At 44.1% G+C, this 19,397-nt stretch overlaps 1 protein-coding gene across 5 annotated transcripts in view, besides 1 other annotated feature; it reads left to right on the top strand.

The window, feature by feature from the left end:
* mtt (mangetout) overlaps nt 1-19,397 on the top strand; it is a 58,339-nt gene that overhangs the window by 32,041 nt on the left and 6,901 nt on the right. For 2 of the 5 annotated variants that reach the window (NM_001144147.2, NM_001273877.1), the window contains exons 3-13: nt 6,074-7,033; nt 10,895-11,037; nt 13,266-13,436; nt 13,952-14,096; nt 16,509-16,651; nt 17,014-17,122; nt 17,227-17,398; nt 17,542-17,648; nt 18,157-18,306; nt 18,477-18,610; nt 18,847-19,037. In NM_001144147.2, coding sequence (NP_001137619.1) covers nt 6,074-7,033; nt 10,895-11,037; nt 13,266-13,436; nt 13,952-14,096; nt 16,509-16,651; nt 17,014-17,122; nt 17,227-17,398; nt 17,542-17,648; nt 18,157-18,306; nt 18,477-18,610; nt 18,847-19,037 — 2,425 coding nt within the window. Of the gene's footprint in view, nt 1-5,913; nt 7,034-10,894; nt 11,038-13,265; nt 13,437-13,951; nt 14,097-16,457; nt 16,652-17,013; nt 17,123-17,226; nt 17,399-17,541; nt 17,649-18,156; nt 18,307-18,476; nt 18,611-18,846; nt 19,038-19,397 lie in introns of those variants that run through there. The other 3 variants (NM_165609.3, NM_136542.3, NM_206058.2) reach the window with 3 other exon arrangements.
* Nucleotides 7,976-9,631: a mobile genetic element.

Genomic DNA, 19,397 nt, shown 5'->3' with positions numbered 1-19,397 from the left:
ATCCGTGGGCCAAATTGCAGTTTCCCTAATCGGAACTTAGCCTGCGGCATAAATTAAAACGGCGCGCAATTTGGTTTTCACCATCCTGCAAGCTTGGCCAACTTCTGGTATACTCTTTTTGGGGTTTTGGACATAAAAAAGCCATAAGCTGTCACTAGCAGCTAAAAAGCGGAAGGGCCATAAAGCAATTGCGACTGCCCTTTTTGTTCCAAGTACATTGTTTATATAGTTTATGCAGGATGTTTTTTGAAATAAGGGTAAATTCAAGTAAAATAATTTAAATTTGCATACAAATAATGAGAGCAGTAAGCTGGTAACTTTGGAACTAATGTATCTACCCTATATGGCAGTTCCGAGGCAGTTTTTTACAGCACTGCCACCAATTATAATATTTTACGGGATCCTTCTGCTTGATACAACTTTTTAGCATATGCAATTTAAACTTATATTAATGGAATTTAACTTACATGTTTTATGGCTGTTGCTTAAGTTTCGATAAGCGGAAAACCTCTGGTATAGGGGACGAGTTTCGATTTTTTCCTGAATAAATGTCATAAAGTGTTGATTCGCCCGGCAGCACGGAACTTCATAAATACCCACATTGGATAGGCAAATAAATTTGAGCCCGGCTGAGTGCATTCCAGCGTATTGTGCCCCATGTCAGCATTCGATTTCCGAACCAATATAGTGTCAGATTGCCCTCGCCAGCTGTCTGATGCTGCTTTCCACTCTCTGCCACTGGTGGCAGTTTGCTGATATTGACTGTTAGCCAGCAGCAAGCACACACAAACTTATTTGCGCTTGCTGAGTTGCCATAAGGATCTCGGTCCTGCCAAGTGGCAAGCAAACATGGTGTGGATTATTTACAGCGCCGTGCACAGCCATTTGCGAAAACGATGTCCTGTGCGCCGCACTTCCCGCCGCTCCCAATCCGGGGGAAATTAAGGGAGAAGTGTGAACCTCTCCGATAAGCGGAGGAATTCCGAGGGCTATCATGCTTATGACATGGAATTGTGCAAACCAGATCGAGTAGCTGCACCCGAACAGCAGACTCCTCTGCTCCTCTGCGTCTGCCAGTCGAATCTGTGATTTTCCATGACTTACAGGTGTTGAAGGTGGCAAGGGTACGAAGGGAATTCGAGGAGATGGGTCCAAAATTAATTATGAAAATTTTCACTTTACGGCCGCTAGCTGCCACCACGTTGACTTAGTTAGTGTAATGCGTGTATTTGTCAAGCTGAATTTAATTACTGCAGAATAGAAAGCATTCTCGCATTTCCATTGAGCTTGGTTCGATGGACCCAGGGATATATCATACGCAAGACAATACACCATAGACAATACACGTGGTGATTGGTGGAGCTTCACTGGCAGCAAACTTTCATTCATTTTCAGCAGGTTCCTGTTCGATTTGGCTCTCTTTGCTGGTCGACATGCCATTTGATTAAGCTCAAGGTTTGAGGTTTTCCTGCCACTGCCACATGTGGAAGAAAACAATTTGCTGCTAAATTGCTACATGGCGTTGCCTGTTGATTTCCTGTCATACGTTCCCTAAAAGATTGCGAGTGTGTGAGTGGAAGTGGGTGTGCGGTAGTGTGTGTGGCAGGATAATTGCATTTTTATATGAGACTTCCGATACATTTCACTTAATGGCTCCGTTTGATTTCCGGCTCTTTTGTGCGACTGTTTGATTTTTGCCTCCTTAAAGTCATGTGATTGCTTTCCATCGTCCTTCTATTAAGTGGCATTTGTCATTGGCGCTGAATTGAATGCATTGTTTCAATAGTGCGCGGATCCTTTGTGCCTATTTAATAGGCATTAATTTATTACAAAAAGCTTTTCACACATAAGAGCATTAAATTCTTATGTTATTGTTGATGACGATTAATTCAATTAATTTGTAGGCTTACTGGTCATAACTTTATTATATAACTTTATTAAAACACAAGTTGGGTGCTCAGCATTAACATGGAATTTAATATGCCATCGCTTGCAAATAAGCCAAGTCCTGTAGCAGATATCTCCATTACGGTCATCAAACGAACTATTTCAGTACCGACCCCGTTTCGGGCCGAGGAATGGGGCCATCTAGGCCCCAGGCGCGGATGGTTCGTTCTAGCAAATACATAAAAATACTGGCTGGCGAATAACAATAAAACCTAGGAAATTATTGATACGAGCCCGGCAAATGGGCATGGAAATTGCTTACCAATGCGCAGAAGGCCACGTGTAAGGACTTCCATTTGGCGGGCCAAAAGACTGAACTAAGCAAATATGAATAGACTAAATGGAGGGCACGTCATGCATGCCGAGGACCCACTAATATCAAAACAAATATGCTCGGCCCACGCAGGCAAAGTTTTATGCCAAATACTTTAAGGCAAACTTTATTAGCTCCCAAATACCTGAGATTTCGCCCGGATTGAGCGGAAAAGGGAAAACCGAGCAGCCTGCAATCCGAAGGCCAAGGGCCAATGGAACTCTAGACAAAGCTCCATCTGGACCGGAGTCAAAGGCAAGGGGCAGCTGTGCCTACACTAGAGAAATGTAATTGATTTCATGTGTTTGACGCGCTTTTGCCCCGGGGACCTCTTATAATCCCAACTAAGCACGCAGACAAACAGGGCCGAAATTAAAGGGAAGCCCTGGGAAGAACATTGAACTGTTTGACAATGCGGGGATGTGGTAGAGTGGGTGATGGAAGATTTTCCTTAAATTTATTATTTGCCCATAAAGAAAACTCAGAGCTCTGTGCATCCCTTGTACGCTCACGCATACCAAATATCTTAGTTCATGCTCTTTGGAACGCTTTCAGTTGCCAAAAAACCGGAACCTCGCCATATATTGTTTGTTTGTGTGTACCACTAAATGCTGTGTGCTGGGAATATGAAATGGACGAGTAGAAATCATCTGATTGATCATTCACCGCAGACATGGCCAATTTCATAACTTTGGGCCACCCGAATCTTATTGCCCGTAATACATTTGCGCGGTAATAAAATTAAAAAATGTATTCACACAACTGTCACAAATTCGCAGGAGCGTAGGCGAGACGTATCTGCACATGGAATTTGAAATGGCGTGATTACCCGCTACCTGATCCCTTGTCGCTGGGGAGGCTGCCAACTTTCTGTGTTCCTGCCATGTCAACGAAATTTATCACAGACTCACATTTGTAACTCGCAAAGGACGAGGAGATGTTAGGCATTTGCATGTCTCGCCCCACCGAATTATTCATATTTTGGGTGCGAGCGGCGTACTTCTGGGGCCTCCATGTGTTACTATTAATTTTGTGTTCCTGCCGGCAAATTGAAGGCGACGCCTGAACCTAATCCTGGGCCAGGACATTAGCTGCAGCCCAAGAGGCTCAGGTGTGTGACAGGTGATTGAATGTTACTTGATGTGAAATTTTCTTTATTGTTTCGCCCACGAATTTATGCAAATGCCGCACTTCGTCGGCATTTTGAGAACGACAGCAAATGAGATGTGAAATTAGAGTGGGTAGGCCATAAATCACCTAGCACTGACACTAGAAAGTTAACGAAATCAAGAGCACAATTGTACGGCCAGAGCAACCAATAAGTGGTTTCTGAATAAGAATACACAAACTAAAAGAAACAATTCCCTAATGAGTGCGCTCGTTATTTTGCGATTTACACAACTGAAGTATTTCCTTTGATATATTAAGAAAACCTACTCTTGAACATGCACATTGCACAGTGAAGAGCACACTGAGTAGTGCTCGAAAATTAAATGTCAAAGCAAAAGAAGGACTGACGTATCGAAAGGACGACTTAATTTATGCCAGAGTAATGTACACGCCACTCCAAGGGTCAGATTTACATGAAAACTCATCAGAGTCCTTCACTTTATGAAACTGTAAATCGTATCGACGAAATCAATTTGCACAACAGACCGATTGAACGAATGGAAAAGCCAACAAAATGGTATCGTCTGCGGCTCTTAAAGTCTGGCCGGGATTACATAAAAACGTTTCGGTGACAGAGAAAAGCGAAATTTAACGAAAATTCAAATCAGCGAAAAGGGACACGGCGAACGAACAAAATGCTCAATCAAATCAAAGTCCCCATACAAAATGCAAAATAAGACAATGACAAAGCGGAGTGGGTGTTCAACTGAGTTGGCCCAGGCTGAGATGGGTTCGGATGGGTTCGGATGGGGTTTTCAAGGGTGTTGTAGGGTGTTGTAGGGTTTCTGGGGATTGGGCGGGGATCGCTCCTCGTAATGCTCGCCATGAACATTGTCCAACAAAACACGTTGAGACAAGTGTCACTGACAGCTGGAGGCAGTGCTCGTTATGCAAAAAAAAATCTCTAGAAATGGCCAAGAATGGGAAATTACGTGCCCTCCACTGAAATCGAAGTGAAGCGAAAATGTCGAAAAAATCCTTTAAAAATTATTTACATAAAGTTTAGGATGTGCAATCCAAGAGATCAGAGTACAAATAAATAAAATTCTCGGAAAGTTAACTTAATTCTTGGTCGCTACTCTCAAAGGAAGTTAAGGCGAATTCCCACAAGGTTAGTTTTTTTTCTTTATAAATAGGTTTCCGATAATAGAATCGAAAAAATTATTGGTAAATGTGGGTATTCCTTAAAAGGATTTATTCAGCATTACATTGGTGACAACCGCTGTGTTATTAACTTTGACAGCCTAGTCGTTCTACGGACTTTATTAAGGGCGAAGTTGAGATTGTCCTAATTACGACTTTGTACCATCACATTAATCGCTGATAGCCATAGCTGAGAAAACATCTACCCGACAAGTCGATGGGCCCGGAGTCACAGGAAAAGCGATTGTCGGATGAGAAGATACTCTGACGGAGCAGCGACAGATGTAATCAAAATAAATTACGAGCGTGTAAGCAGCCTCCAGTGTCTATTACGCACAATAAAAAGGGAAAGCACCATTTGTTTAACGCAATCTCATTATTCGATGCGTCCTGGAACCCGGAGGCGCAGATGCTGCAGCCGACGTGGTTGGCGGCACCCCGACAATTGACAAACTTGGAGCCGTTCAACCACCCAACCACCCAACCACCCATCCAACCGTACAACCGTATAGCCACCCACCCAGTGACCCACAGACCCCAGTGTCATTCCGGGTTACCTTGATAATGCCGCTGATTACACTGATGATAAGTAATTTTGTAAACTCCAACTGCAGGCCTTGTCTAAAGTGGCGTTAACGCGTTTGTTGATTAGTGGGGCGGGTGAAGTAGATGATGCTTGGTCGGCGAAGACGGGTGACCGGAATGGGGGGGGGGGCGGCTGGAAGCACCGAGAAGCTCATTACGATGCCAACAATTTGATTAATTACCGTTGTCAACCCTCCGGCAAGACCGTCTTTTCGCTCCTTTTTCCACTACCCGTCGCAAAGGATTCCTTGCATTTTGCCGGTATTTTCCTCGTCTTGTGGCGGCGCGCACAATTTTATGCAAATTTAATTTACCTCAGGGCAATCATTTTTATGGGCAAATGCCCATGGGCCACGCCCACTTTAGCCCCATATTCGCAGTGGGTTGACAGTTATAAGCTTGGGGCCTGAAAACCTTTTGGGGGCCTGGTTGAAATGGAGGTATTTCTGTTAATATTGCGGGGTGACCATGTCGTAATTTTAAAACTTTTAACGAACCTCTGGACAATTTTCAATGAACATACGTATAGGATAAAAGAACATTAATAAATATTTGTGAAGATCATTTAAAAATAAATTGAACGAGTATATCAATTAAATATTTACGCTTTTATTTGCTGTGACATTTAAGCCTGCAAATTATATAAATAAAATGTTAACATAAACGGTATAAAAACAATAATATTGTAAACTTGAATAATTTGACCCGTTATCGCTAGTTAAAAATATTTATTGGTATATCTGAATAAATTCAAAATCAATTCGGCTGCAAATGCAGCCACGGCCAAAATGCAAAAGCGGAAAAAAACCCATAAATTGTGAGAAATCAACAAGCACAAAGCCCAAAATGCATCGCACATATCGCCAAAAGCAATTGAACTGTGAGCTAATCCAAAGCATATCCAACCCAAATCAGCGCATATACAAATAAATTCAGAATATATCACGGTAAAAACCGAAGCCAAGGCCAAAATGAAAACATTCTGTGACGAAAGCAAATGGTCCGTGCAAATTTGTTTGCTCCTGCTCCTGGTCGTTCTGTCCACTTGTCACATCCTGCAGACCGAAAGCCAGGTGGTCGGCGACATCGAACAGGCGGACGACGGGGTGGCGTCCAGTCATCGTCGCAGTCGTAGTCACAGTGCCAGCCATCAAGCTCACGTTGGTAATGGCAATAATCCTGGCTGCAAGCACCTCCATCATCGTCAGCATCGCGGCAAAAGTCACGCCCGGAAGCACAGACAGAGCCATTACGAGATGCTCGAGCTGGAGCAGCGGCAGCAGCGGATGGGCAAGCACTGGCGTCAGTGGATGAGCCACCTGCAGTCGCCGGATTATGCCAACGATGACCCATTGCCAGATGGCAGGCGCTCCTCGCCGGCTAATGCAGACCTTACCTACGACCACTTCGAGCTGGAGGACTACCAGCGATATGCTAATATTGACCTAGCATCGCCGCGCTCCGGTCGCCATCGCGGTCGCCATCTGCCCCTGAACAACATGAACCTAATGCTGCCGCTCAGCTCGGCGGATGGTAGTGGCAAGTACCTGAGATCCCTGCCGGATTCGGTGAGCTTCCAAAACGATCGATTGTACGCCACCCAGCCGCAAAGGCACTGGCCCGTCAAGCGGGAGGCTATCGTGGAGGGCGACGTCATTCTGGGCGGTCTGATGATGGTCCACTCGCGCGAGGACAGCATCACCTGCGGTCCCATCATGCCGCAGGGTGGCATCCAGGCCCTGGAGGCCATGCTCTTCACTATCGACAGGATAAACCGGGAGCAGCTCCTGCCGAACATTACCCTGGGTGCCCATATCCTCGACGACTGCGATAAGGACTCGTATGGCCTTGAAATGGCCGTGGATTTTATCAAAGGTAAGCAGTAAATGGGAGTGAGCAGTAGAAGAGCATAAGAAAAGGTAAAATCAAGAATAAAGATTCTCGAATATTGAATATCCTTTACTGAGCAAGGGAGCGAAATATTGAAATGAAAAATACACAGCAAATCCACATTTCTCTAAATATTGAATATAAATTATAATTTTCATCCATGAATACTTGATTAAAAGGTTTTAATACAGCTTAGGTTTTAAAGCACGGTATTAAAACGTTTGATTGCCAATAATTACGTTTCACAATTGATTTTTAAAATTTTCACAACCTTTAAAAGTTGATTTTATTTTATTTACAAATTATAAGGGACAAAGCAAAAGTCTGCTTAAACGTGAAATTGTTGCGGTGCATCTTGGCGTACATATTGCTCATACGCCACGTGAAACAGCATCGGCTTATTTTCGCATTTATATGCAAATTATGCATACCTCTGGTTGTGAAACTTATGTGGATTTCATTGTGAGTAAAAGTTGTTTCAGTTGCAGTTGCATTACTGCGGTTGTTGTGTTGTGAAAGCCACGGATGGAAACTGTTTGCAAATTTATTCAGGCAAATGATAAACTGAATTAGGGAGCGGTATCTCTGGGGCTTGTGTAATCCAAACGCTTGGTTCGGAGAAAGTGGTTGCTCAACTCTCGTGCAACGAATCAACATCCCCCAGATATAAATTTCATTAATAAACTAAATTAATAAATAAATTATAGGATTTCCGGGCGAAAAAAGGGAGCTCCCTCGCCAACTAATATGCATAATTCCCTTAAGACAAAACGGCTGGGCATGAGATTGCCTCGCGCAAGGACGGCGAGGGAAGATCAAGGACACACAAAATGCCGCTTATTACTTTTATCGTGCCGAACAAAGAGCTGCACACACTCAGTGCGCGCACACAACACACAATACACAACACACACACACACACACGTCCAATTGTGACTCTGGACGTAAGGAACGCTTTCAACACCGCCAGATGGCCCGTAATCCTCGCGGCCATGTACCGTATGGGGATCCCGGAGTACCTAAGGATAGTCGTTGGCAGCTACTTTAGGGACCGGGTCCTATGGTACGATACGGAAGATGGCCCAAAAAGATACCGAGTTTCGGCAGGTGTTCCCCAAGGATCGGTACTTGGACCAATCCTATGGAACATTATGTACGATGGGATCTTGGGCATCAACAGGCCCGTAGGAGTAGAGCTGCATTGTTTTGCTGACGATGTGGCAATCACAGCTGTCTCGAAAACAATCGCAGGGTTGGAAGACAAATGCAACTCTACGATCGGTGCTGCCATCCGCTGGCTCGAGAAAGCCGGGCTAGCAATAGCGGCTCACAAGACCGAAGCAGTCCTACTAAGCAGCAGGAAAAAGGTGGAGAACATGCTGGTCTCCGTCAAGGGTACACAGGTGACCTCTCAAGAGTCCCTAAAGTACCTGGGGGTAATGATAGATCGCAGACTATCGTTCAAGGACCACGCGAGCCACGCCAGCAAGAAGGCAGCAATCACAGCCTCTTCGTTGGCGAGGCTTATGCCCAACGTCGGAGGCCCAAGACACCCGGCCAGGAAACTGCTGGTGTCAGTAGCAAAGGCTTCGCTACTATACGCTGCACCAGTCTGGAGCAATGCCACTGGCAGGGTCTCATACCTGAAAGGAGCTCGTTCGGTGCTACGGTCAATGTCTCTGAGGCTCATTAGAGGTTTCAGGACCATATCCGAAGACGCGGCGCTAGCGCTGGCAGGCCTGCCGCCGATTGATCTGGAGATCAAGGCTCTCAGCCTAATGCGGAGTGGCGCTTCCAGGCAAGAGGCACACGAGTGGCTATTAGGTGAATGGCAGAGTAGATGGCAAACGTCGCGACGGGGGAGGTGGACCTATCAGCTCATCCCAGAGATGACGGTTTGGGCAGAGTGCCAACACAAATGCTTGGACTACCACCTAACCCAGTTCCTCACGGACCATGGCTGCTTCCGGGCCTATCTACTCCGGTTCCGTCACGTAGAGTCAGCCCAATGCTTGTTCTGCGTCGACGGTGAAGAAACAGCAGAACATGTGCTAATGCACTGCTCCAGGTTCACGGCGGAGAGAGAGCAGCTAAAGACGCTGTCAGGTTCCCCGTTCAGCCCTAGTGGCTTGTTCGCGGCTATGATGGCGAACAGGGGGGCTTGGGAGCGGGGACACAGCATTATCATTAATATGATGAAGCGTGTCCGATCAGACGAGATGGCCAACAGAGTGGATGTCTAAGCCCAAACTGGTGTCCTGGGTGACGGCGGGCGAAGAATTCATCCTCAGCGTCCCCGGCTCGTCGTAAAAGGCGACTAAAGGGTGGAAGGAGGAGCCCCCATGGACTACACTGAAGGAAGGGAGTGCGACCTGGCCTCACATCCTGCTCACCGAAGTCATACCTTGACTGGCAGTCCCGGTGAGCGAGCAAGGACTGTAGAGCACGCGGAGGTTTTTGTTTTAGTACGTAGGCATAATTCCAATAGGGCTTATGAATCGTGCATGCCACCTACGGACGGTAGGTGGTATCTTTAGAAGATTTTAATTTTCCTACCGTAAGTCAAATAATAAAAAAAAAAAACACACACACACACATAGTGAGCAGTCAGCCAACGATCCATAATCAATTGGGCACAGAGCCAGCATCCTTGTCATCGTCCCAGAACACTTTCTAATCTCCATAATTTCATTATTTATGTGCGCGGCAAGGATTTATTTGAGCGACGTGCTGTGCTCCTCTCTATCTCTTTCGCTCCGTGCACTCCCGTCTCTGTCTTTGTTGCGGGTGACGTATGAAAAATATAATTTTCCAAGTCACTGAATTATATTGACAGGATTAGGCAGGCCGTAAACTATGGCGATGCCCCACTGTGCCCGCACACAAATTCCGCCACCTCGCTCCGAAATCGTGTGTATTTGGTTAATAATAATCTAGTTGGGCATCGATTGTTCGGCCAAAATGAAGCCACTATCCGTGGCGGAGTGTTAATTAATTTGCACTTAAGCGCAGCTGCTGGAAGCACTTGATAGAAGTGGGCATGCCGGTTCTCTTGGGAAGTTGGCTTACTATAGTTTAGCGTTAAGGCGTTAACTTGTGGCCTTTAAAGTTCTTAGAGAAGACTTTCTGCAGCTGCTCAGGCTGTTCATTGCGGCATCTAGCATAAAATTTAGAGTTTGAAAGTAAGTTTCTATGAAAAAAAAATACACGTATATATAAGTATAACAAGAAAAGGACCAAATCAAAGTTTATATACCATTGCTGTACTTATATATTTGAATATTAAATATACACAAATAAATATATACCGAATAAGAACACTTTATGATTAAAAGCAACAATTATTGATTAATCTACTTCTACCTAAACTGGTGTTGAAACTGGTATAATGAAAAACAACTAAGGTACATTTACTTCCATTTAATTTTCTATTGGCAGCTATATAATAAACAGTTCCGATCCAACGTGAACCGACCTATCACCATTTTTGATAAAGTTTTACGCAGAAACGTAAAAATATCTAAAAGCATGCTATTTTGTATTTGTATTTTTGTATTTTGTAGAGAAAAGTTGTAGATCTATATTTAATTTTGCACACATGAGCATTTTAATCAGTTTTGTATACATTATTTCGAACTCTTCACCAACAGAATAAAATGAAATTAAAATGGTCCGATGTCGGGGGCCAAACAAAATAAAGGCGTATTGAGTTGTGCCATGTTTCAGGTGGAAAAACCAGCTGCAATATAATTGCTTTTGAATAATGCGAATTTCGGGGGGAAGTTTCTTTTACCAGCACAATATAAACAAAACTGCTCAACTATTTCTCGATATTTACATTTTCAGGGTCCATCAGCAACATAGATGACGCGGAGTATCACTGCAATAAGACGCAGGTGCGCAAGGTCATCTCGGGGGTGGTGGGTGCCGCCTCCTCGGTCACATCCATACAAGTTGCCAATTTATTGCGGTTATTCCGAATTCCCCAGGTGAGTTTCCATTGTGTGATCACTAACTGTTCGACTCAGTGCGTGCGAAGTCCAAAGGTCATGGCATAAAAGGGCAGTCCTTTTTGTTTTTAGTTCAGATTTTGCTTTATGCTCGCAACTACATGTATATGTGCTAGTTTGGCCAACAAAAGTTTCTCCTATTTCGTAATTAAAATTTCCAGGAGCCACATGGTAACTGTTGCAATGGCTTGCAGGTCTTTCGGTTGGCTTTGCCGATTCCTAAGTGTCTGCACGTGCCACTAAATTAGTCGAGTCCCGCAGGCCAACTAGAGGAACATAGTGCTGCAGTTGCCAAGAAGTGTACAGTAGGGACTCTCAGCAATCATAACAATTAATGTAATTATTTTACTATATGTTCAATTTATCTTTAATATACAATTCCAAAATGATGATTCTTAGCTGCTAAAGAACTGACTTACATATTAATTTCCTACCAAAACCAATAACAAACTGGACAGATCGCTTCAGTTGAGTACTTCGACTATCAGATACCCGTCACTTGCATTACCGCTTAAAAAGCTTGTATCTAGCATTGCTCGTATTTCAACTGCAAACGACATTGCAGTTTTTTGGGTGTTCCTCATGTAGTGACTAGAGCGTGAAAAACGCCACAAACTAATATCCATTTCTGATTCAGGAAGGAATATAACATTTTCCGAGTGCCGGCATGAATCACGTGCAGGAAGTTGAAGGAGATTGAGTGCCCGGTTCGGCTGCTCCAGCTACGTGAGCTGGAGCCAAAAGTCAACAACGCGACAATAACTAAGTAGCCAACTGCCAGATCCCTTCTCGATATATATATATAGTATGTACTCACTACTACTTGGATGCCATTAAACGCACACGAAGTGCCAGTCGAAGGAGCAGCAGCCGTTCCATGCAGGCCCAGCTATCGTCCCGAAAGGACCTCATAAATCAGCAATAAACATTTGATTGCATTTGGTTTGCACGCGTGGATTCTGCGCTGGCTTCGCATAAACAGCACTTTCGAGCAAATTTTGTGTGTTCTGCAATTCAAATTTCTGGTCGATAGCGACTTAGTGAGTTTCGTTTAGGCTTAGCGGAAATTGGCTGCAATGCAAAATGTTCGCAAGGACACAATTCAAATGACAATGCAGTTAAAAATTCCGTAAATGCAATATTTTATGGCTTATCGTATTTGGATAACAATGTTTTAAATGCTTGAACAAAGCATTGCTGTCTTTTTTGTTTAAAGTAAAATTTTTGCCGTCAGAAGTTTGTGCATTGAATTAAATGGTTATTCAAACATTACATTTTATTTATCTTGAAAAAAGTACAAAAATATGTATTAAACTCGTAGTATTATATATAAATTAAATATATTTTATTATTTTTTGTTTTTATGGACTGAGTAATAGCACTTGAATTTTCCAACTAGTTTTTCACAATTTTTCGTACTTTAATAAAAGTAAATATTTGCATCTCTAGTGTCAATTATCAAAAGTCAACAAAGCCAAAGCTACACAATAATTTTGCTATAACTCGACGCTTTAAACGCTCATGAAAATCAAAAGTAATTCTGATTAAATAAAAGTGAGAATGCCATAAACCATAGGTAAATTAGACTCAGAAATAAGGTCTGGTATGAGTTGCAATGCCTGTCTTGCCATGAGCATTTGACAAGTAATCAAGCACTTACGCAGAAGCTGTTGACTAATGGTAATGACACTTAATTAGAAGCCAAGTAGTTCATTAAACACTTGCAGTTGACTTGCCACGCCATCGACGATTTGCCCCAGGATGCACCTACTTCCTGCCCCAAGTGTTTGTGGGCGGATCCTTCTCTAACCAAACGGTTTATGTGTGCGTGAAATTGGTTTCCCGGCTTGGGCCAGGTCACCACAGTTGGCCTTTTGCTGCAGTTGCCACAGCTTTGGGTTTCGCAAGGTAATGCCAGCTGATGTTTTCTTCGACAGCAGCATTGTTTGTGGTTTTTGGAAAACAGCTTAAGCGAGAAAATATGAGCGAAAAACTGGGAAGGAGCTTACGAAAGGTTCTGCAGAAGCGATAGCCCAGAACGAGTGCGAAAAAATATGAAAATTAAATGGCGACCTTAAAGTGAAAGGGGTTCTTACATAAAATATTGTAGCACACTTGCCACTTTGTGCCACCCAAGCAATAGCGTTTCCAACTAAAATGTTATCCCATCATATTGTAACCCGCCTCACCACATTTTTTCCATCCAGGTGTCGTACTTCTCCACCAGCCCCGAGCTGAGCAACAAACAGCGATTCGAGTACTTCTCCCGCACTATTCCCTCGGATCACTACCAGGTGAAGGCCATGGTGGAGATAGTGAAGCGGATGGGATGGAGCTACGTGTCGATTATCTACGAGGAGAGCAATTACGGAATCAAGGTGAGTGTTTATGTATGGAACTTTGATTAAAATGGAAGAAAGGAGTGCATCTATGGCTGAGAAATGGAGTTAAAGAATGAGAAGCTCTATGTTTTAAAAGAGCTTGTTAAAATTCAAATTTAATGTATGTTGCTTCATTTTACTTTGGATACTTCTTGGATAAAATCTATTTTGGATAACCATTAAACATTGAAAAGTCAATAATAAGTAAGTTCAATAAGTTTCAGCCACTTAAATTTCCTCTTTTTCAAAGGACTACATAAATTTCACCTAATAGGGCAAATCATTTAACTAGTAATCCTTAAACGGTGGAACTTTAAAATAATGCCAAGTGCCGTTTAAAAGCGTTAGCAGCACTCCATTATCATATGTTTATATCCTTAGCCGCTTGCAGTGTAAACGATATACATTTTAAGTGAACGCCTTGTATCCTATCCAACTTGTACCTGTGTAAACATTTTACCCATCCCACCACATGCGTTTTTATTGCTCACCCACACTGCACTTGTTTTCAGGCTTTCGAGGAACTGGAGGAGCTCCTCGCACGCCATAACATTTGTATTGCCATCAAGGAGAAGCTGGTGAAGGATTCGGGAGTGGCCGAGGACATCGCCTACGACAATATAGTGCAGAAGCTGCTGACGAAGCCGCGGGCTCGAGGTATGTAACTGGAGAGTGGGAAGTTGGGATTGCAGAGAGGGATCGGAGGCGATGTGGCGGAGGAAAAGTGCATTTCCAACCGGAACAGCGACTGCAGTCTGCCAGTCAAAATGCAATTTAAAATGAAAATGTCAAAGCGAAGGCGCAGTGCAAATGCGAAAGGAAAGCCCTTCGCAACGCCCGCACAATGAATGCGATCCGGAGTCGAGAACTATGCTAGGATTTTTGGCTGGGCGACGGAAATTGCGTAAATTAAATGAAAATATTTAAAAACTCCCTCGCCAGCGCGCCGTTGTGCCATCTGTGCCAGCGGGAAATTAAAAAGTTCACGACAAAACAAACGGAAAAAGTTATTTGCAAATAAATTGAGAGATAGTCGCCCAGAAGTGGGCAAACTGATACGTCCAATACTGTAGTTGTGCAAAAAAGTGTGTATTTGTTATGGCCAAAAATGAAGGTCCTGTCTATTGTCCGTGGACAAAAAGCCAGGAGTACTTGGCGTCCCTGAGGTCTGATGAATGACACCACCTATTCGACATGGCAAGCAATTAAAAATTCCAGTCAGGGTTGGCCAAGTTCAAATTTATCGGAACGATTTTTCATCCTAAATGAAAACGATTTTTCCACATGGCATTGCCCCAATCTGCGCCAATCATGCGATTCAGCAGCGAGATAAACAAAAAATAAATGTCAATCAATTTGACTTTTCACATTTTGTGTTCCCCTGTCGAATATCAGCTGCCATTCGCAGACGCCGAAAAGAAATATAAATTAAAAATAATTACCGCCCACAGCTTTGCGCATATCATTAGTCAGTGCCTCGAAAGGGTGAAGAATATCAGGGTCGTGCCCGCCAATAAAAAGCACACGGGTCGACCAATAACAATTGACTTTTGTCTGGCAAACAATTTTTGATTTACATAAATGCGCCATCAGGAGTCGTAAAGCAGTCGGTCGCCCAAGAAAAGGGTTCCTCCGCCACCATTATTTATTGTGATTTGTGATTTGACGCCGCTTACAGGGCGCTAGCCGCCTCGCAACGATTAATCAATTTGACAAAGTATTTTCCCTGGCATCAGTTGTTTAATTTTGCATATCGAGGGTTCTTTCACTGCTCCTGGTCCTGGTCGTGGTTCTGGTGGGGGCTCCAGTTGGGTCCCTGAAAAATGATGCCCTTCCGGATCCGTAACTGCGGCTGGTAACTGCCGCCAGGGGTGAACTTTACGCTTGTTCGGATCCCCACACATGTCACTCCGGAGCTAAATGGAATGTGGGCGGGGGGCCGACATGTTTTTCCTTTTTATCGCCAATGTGGCAAGCTGATGCGATTTCAGCCAGGACATGACCGGCCCCCACCCGCTTTAGATCACTTTCTGGCCCGGCTTTAAAGTTTCCCCCTAATCTGCATAAATATCCTGCCGAGTGGGCTCTTAAATTAAATTTTATATCCCTGCTAAGAATAACCGTGGTTCTCGACTGGTATAAACAGGCTACTGTGTACGAGAAAGCCGCTCAAGTGCATGTCTAAGGCAAAGTGAAAATCCAAGGAAAATATCCTTAACTTCACAAAAGTATCGACAAGTTTTCCCGTTGTCGCCGCCGCTTCCTTTGAATAAGATTCCCTCCTCTTACTTCGAGTGGCGGAGCGGCAGTGGCAAATCGATACCGGGACATGTTGAAGGGGCAAAAAATTATGGCTAAGACAAAGGACCTCTTGGGCGGACCGTTAAGAAGTGACAACTGCAGCTCACGTATCCCATACAAGTTTGTCCAGAGCGAAACAATAAGGGCTGAAAGCGTTGGAAAATTTGGTAAGCACCTAACCAAAGGATAGTTTTAGAAGCTCCTGATTTCCATCCGTAGAACACAAGCGACTTAGGTGTCGGCTTTACCAATTGGCCATTGGGAACGTTGTTTGCTTGGAGTTTCTAATGATATCTTCACACTTTTTGTGGACTTTCTGTTCGCTTCTTGGGACCAATTAAAATATTGTTTTCCTTGCAAATTGAAGAACAATACCTTGGCAGAAAATCTAAATATAGTAAAGATACGTCGCCAAATGGCGAACATCTGAAAAAGTGGTTGCATTACATCAATATATACCCTTCGTCATGTGTACCCCTTGTACCCCCCATACCCTTGTTTTATAGACTTGTTTTACGCCTAACGGCTATAGTAATCCAACTTAATTTATATAGCATTTGCGTAATTAATATTCAAAGCGAAATAATGGGCTGTCATTTAATACTATAAAAACACTTTAATCCGCCCTCGGAAAGGAGAACACAAGAGCAGTTGGCAGCTGCAGATTGTTTTCTTTTGCGCACAAAAGCCGCTCATTCACTATTGATTGCAATTAAAATTAAATTCTTTCTTCCTCCTTTCGCATCCTTTTAATACGCCGCTGCCCAGGGGCCATTATCTTCGGTTCGGATCAAGAGGTGCGCCAAGTGATGCGGGCGGTGCGCCGGGCGAATGCAACTGGTTCCTTCTCCTGGATCGGATCCGATGGCTGGAGTGCCCGGAATTTGGTGTCCGACGACTACGAGCCGGAGGTAGGTGAACTATTCCGTCAGACCGGATGACGGGCCAGTTACCGTCAGCCGGAAATTATGAGCCTAAATGGGCGGAACAACTCGGTTTGATTAATGACTCGGATTTCGGTCACATACTCACGCACGCACATACGAGGGCCCAACCCCATTACATGATAACCAAAAAATTATAAATGATGGCGGCCGAAAGAACACTTTCACACGCCCTTTCCCATGATGAATTATGGTTCAATTTGGATTAATCGTGCCTTTGTCTGTGCGTGGCTAATTAATTTGTCTAAGCCCTTCAAGCCCAGAAATGGTCCTCCTCTCTGATCAAGCTCATTAAGTATACGCCGCGTGTGTCTTGGTGTCATCAACAGGTGGAAGGCACGCTGTCTGTGCAGCCGCAGGCGAATCCGGTGCGCGGGTTCGAGGAGTACTTCCTCAGTCTGACGGTGGAGAACAATCAACGCAATCCCTGGTTTGTGGGTAAGTGAATTACCGATTAAAATTAAGCTGGTGTTCATTAATGCTCTGATATAAGTAGTCCTTTATTAGTATCCCCTTTCGCTAAATGGTTATCTTGATTTCAGAATTCTGGGAGGATCACTTTCAGTGCCGATATCCCGGCAGTACGAGCACTCCGTACAATAACTACACCAAACAGTGCACCACAAAGGAGCGACTTTCACGCCAGAACACTGACTTCGAGGACCAGTTGCAGTTTGTCAGCGATGCGGTGATGGCATTTGCATACGCCCTAAGGTACGATTAAGCTTATTTTGGAAGCAACCCACTATCATTTTAAACGTATTAAGAAAATAATAGTTCTTTTGATCAACCCTTTTAGTTTTTATCAACCTATGGAGTAGCAATAAATAAAATGTAATGTGATTTCCTCTCCTTAGGGATATGCACCGCGACCTGTGCGGCGGAGGTCCTTCGCTCTGCGAGGCCATGAAGCCAACGAAGGGTGCAGACTTGCTGAAATATTTGCGAAAAGTGGAGTTTGAGGGTGAGTGAGTAATAGAAGCCGTGTATCCACTTTTGCCGGATAAAAGCAAGTTAAATTAACGGAGTAACTATTCCCGGGAATTTTCAAAACAGGATGTCCGACTGACTCAGATCCCTTTGCTCTCGCTTAGTTCCTTCAGTCGGCAAGTGATGCGCACATAGCTTAAGTGGAAATTTCCTGCCAACCCGTCCTTGCAGTTGGGCCAAAAGCCCCGCACACACACTTACACACACAATGGCATATCTCAGCCTGCGAGAGTCCTACAAGGCGCATTGGCCATGCTTTCGAGTGGAAAATTGACTTGCTTGTCATCGTCATTGAACTCGATTGAAATTCAATAAATTACACAGACAGACGGACGGGAAGGAGCCAAAGGCCCTGACTGACTAGCGCAGATTGTCAATTTTCTGATAGGGCGAGCGGGCAAGCGGCAAAGTCGGCGAAGTCGTCTCTGGCAGGCGTGAAACCATAAACCCATTTAACTCCTATTCGATCAATCCCTCCGCAGGCCTCAGCGGCGACGAGTTCCGCTTCGACGGGAACGGCGACGGTCCCGCCCGGTACAACATCATCCACTTCAAGCAGTCCCAGGCGGGACAGTACCACTGGGTCAAGGTGGGCGAGTACACCGAGGGCGAGCTGCGGCTTAATATGACGGGTAAGATAAAGCCCCCAGTAGGAAATACTTAAAAGTATAATACCAGGAACCCTTCAACATTAAGTTTACCTGACTGAATTCGTGCATCCTTAGTCTCCTGTAACCTAATGTATTCGTGCTCACTGCTCCTCATCAATACTAATTTTGATCTCATTATCCCGCTAACCCAGAGGTGAAGTTTAAGCGGCTGAGTCCCAAGCCGCCGGAGTCTGTCTGCAGCCTGCCATGTCTTGTGGGTCAGGCCAAGAAGTACGTGGAAGGCGAGAGCTGCTGTTGGCACTGCTTCAATTGCACAACCTATCAAGTAAGTGAAGCCCATCTGAGGCCAGTAATTTATTTGTTGGCCCTTCGAATAGATTGAAATGTAGCGCCAAGTGAATTATTCCGGAACTAACGCGTTGACGGGAGATGGGAAAAATGGGGCAAAAACAATTAAGCCATCAGGCCTGAAAGGGGCTGCAAGTGAATGGCAAACATGCCGCCTTTGTGCTCGCCCCATCCATTTATCAAGTGTTCCTTTGTGCGGTGCGTCCATTGCAGATCCGCCACCCGGATGACGAGACCCATTGCAAGCTGTGCAAGCTGGGCACTCTTCCCGACGCCCACAAGCAGTACTGCCGCCCCATCCCGGAGATATATTTGCGTCCGGAGTCCGCTTGGGCCATCGGTGCTATGGCGTTCAGTGCGACCGGGATCTTAGTAACGCTCTTCGTAATGGGCGTATTTGTCAGGTGAGCAGCGCATACACCGTGATAAAAACGGGTATAGGAAATTACTTTTAATAATATTTAATAGTTATTAATGGCTTTTATAAAACCATTTGAAACAATTCAGTCTTAAGATCGAACATTTAACAATGAAATTTGCTTTCTAAATCCAAAAACCCATCAGGATGTTATATTCCTTTTCTATTAAGACCATTTTTAATAATACATAGTCCAATATTATCATAAAACCTTGTTAATGTATATATTTTCTCAACTTCAAATAATTTAGACAATATATAATACTTTAACAATAATTAAATAATTTGAAGATAAGGTAACGGGTATATTATAGTCAATGCATTCGTTCTTGTGTTTATAAGTATA

Source organism: Drosophila melanogaster, chromosome 2R (genome assembly GCF_000001215.4).
Source record: "Drosophila melanogaster chromosome 2R".
NCBI classification, from domain to species: Eukaryota; Metazoa; Arthropoda; class Insecta; order Diptera; family Drosophilidae; genus Drosophila; species Drosophila melanogaster.
This window is presented reverse-complemented; position numbering and strand designations above follow the sequence as displayed.